The following is a 2,500-nucleotide window of genomic DNA, read 5'->3' as shown; positions in this document are numbered from 1 at the left end:
CTACGAAAACTACTGGCTATCATGGCAGATGGGTCGCCTATCGAGATTGGAGGTGAAGCCATCAACTATGCCAACGACATACCCAGAGGTACTTTTTCGACACAAGTCTTCAGCTCTACAGAAAAGAATTAAAGAAAAAAAAATCATTTATTTTGCTCGTTTTCTTCAAAGATCTCACTATTTACCTTAGCTATTTTTTTCTTCTAACAAATAGGAATGTCTTAGGAGTGCAACACATGTCTTTGCACGGCATTTATTGACAGTGGGAAAACATATAACTGGAACGACACTTGCAAAATCAACAACATTTGCAATATGTAACCGAATAAGTAAAATAACCATCTATGTCCCACTGCAGTCCGTTACGCAGATATTGACACAAGAAATAGATGAATAGATAAATAGATAGAGAGATAAATAGATCGACAAAAGAATGAATTAACAAATAAGTAAAAAATATAAAAAAGTTTGTTTCGTGACAAAATCTCTTGAGAAGAAAAGGGTACAGTAAATTCGCTCATAATTCAGTTGTATGCTTGTATAGTATAAGATCCTTGAACTCACCCTGAAAACAATACAAGATGCGATTTTCTGATGATAAACTACTCAGCATATATCTGCAGACTGGGTTGAATTTTGCAATAAGACCGGGGTGGCCCAAACCAGTTTTATCCACACAGTTTCTGTAAAATTCCATATTTTATCTTGATGTATTCGTCCAGTGTTTTTTTATTTTCTATTTAATCTATCTATATCTATCTATTTTGATTTTAGTCACAGTTAGAGGAATCTAGTCGTATCTAAGTTGAGTTTTTACTTTGATCTTTGGGAGCATTTTCTTTGAGTTTTTTTTTTTCTATGCGTTACGTAGGTATTTACTTTGAGTTACTCAGCTACTTTCTTTGAATTACTCAGGTACAGTCTTTGAATTACTTTGAGTTAATTAGATATTGTATTGTCTTTAGTTTCTTACAAATTTTCTTTGAGATATTTTTTCTGTTTTCCTTGCGTTTCACAGATTTTTTCTTTCGTTTTTTTTTTGTTACTTAGACAGTCTCTTTAAATACTTGAACATTTACTTTGAACTACATTTTTCTTTCATTTATTTAAGCATTTTTCTTAGAGTGCTTCTCATGTTGAATCAAATATACTTATGCTCCCCCCCACCCCGATTTAAATTCCAATTCTGATAAATATTGTTGTAAGAGAGAAAAACAAAGAAAAAAACACACAAATGACTCGCACATATGTGAGTTTATATAAAAATCAAACAAACAATAAAACAACAGCTAAGCAGACACACACAGAAAAGGAAAATGAATAGAAAAAAGTACAGTATATTTGTCTGAATACATTAATAACGAAGATAAATAAATAGATAAAAGAGGGGGGAAGAAGAAGAAGAAGAAAAAAAAAACAGCACACGGAGCCCATAATAAATGCTTTATTCCATAATTAAGGGAGAGGGACAGAGGCTAGGGGAAGGGGGGAGGGGGGAGTTAGAGGTGGAGGGAGTTGTGGGTCAGGGGTTGTGGGTCAGGGGGTTGGGGGGGGGGTGGATTTAACATGACTTCCCCCTCGCCACTTCAGTCAACCTTCCGGTACCTGACAGGACTGAAGGTACGAGAGCCAAGTTTCTGGTAAAGGAAAATAACTTAATTCTGGGACTTTTTGGATGTCCGAAGAAGAAGTTTAAAATACATTTATTCATCTTTTAGTTAAAGGGGTTGTAGCCTTTGGATTTGTTTTTAATTATTTGCTAGATTCGTTTAGGCTTTCCAAGGGTGGAGGTTAAAGTATTATTATTAATATATTTTTATTAGAATAATATCTTTTGGGTTGTCTAATATACGATAATATTGGGTTGCATAATAAACCTCGATTGGTTTTATTCCTCTAGGGTAAGTTTAGGATAATTATATATATATATATATATATATATATATATATATATATATATATATATATAAATTATAATCTTACTTGAGTCCTTTATTGTGTTCCGAGGTTACTTGAAGTATTAATTGTATCCTTATGCTGTCGTTGACTAAATTATCTAATCCTTTATGGTTTATTAAAGTTTTTTTTTTTTTTTTTTTTTTTTTTTTTTTTTTTTTTTACAAGTGTTTTGATTTATTGGTTTGTCTACCAGAGTCTTTTTTTGGGTTTCGTAAGAGGTCCAAGGATTGTTTTGCATAATGCTATTTATCTATCTGTCTATCTACTAGAGTCCGTTATGTATTTTGACCGAGGTTTAAGATATGAAAGAAACTTCTTTGATTTAGTATTTTGCTTTGATATGTCGTAGGATTCTTTGGGACTCCATTTTGTTTTGCCAGTTAGATATTTTTTTTTTTTGTCTCAAACGCATTTTTTATTCATTGTCAATTTTTTTTTATTTAATTTTATCATTATTATTATTATTATTATTGTTATTATTATTATTTTTTAGAAAGTCATAATTTTCTAAATGGTCATTATTTCGTTTGCATCAGTATAC

General features: G+C 31.4%; 1 protein-coding gene across 1 annotated transcript in view; it reads left to right on the top strand.

Moving 5' to 3' along the window:
• Positions 1 to 1,566: 1,566 nt before the first annotated feature.
• Positions 1,567 to 2,500, top strand: part of LOC122267117 (uncharacterized) — a 15,908-nt gene continuing 14,974 nt past the window's right edge. The window contains exon 1 of the mRNA XM_086534059.1: positions 1,567 to 1,640. Within this exon, the coding sequence (XP_086390185.1) occupies positions 1,567 to 1,640 (74 nt within the window). The remainder of the gene's footprint in view (positions 1,641 to 2,500) is intronic.

Source organism: Penaeus japonicus, unplaced genomic scaffold, assembly GCF_977035675.1.
Source record: "Penaeus japonicus unplaced genomic scaffold, GWHDUDI00000001_assembly GWHDUDI00000040, whole genome shotgun sequence".
Taxonomy (NCBI): domain Eukaryota; kingdom Metazoa; phylum Arthropoda; class Malacostraca; order Decapoda; family Penaeidae; genus Penaeus; species Penaeus japonicus.
The sequence above is the reverse complement of the archived record's forward strand: the minus strand, read 5'-3'. Positions and strand labels throughout refer to the sequence as shown.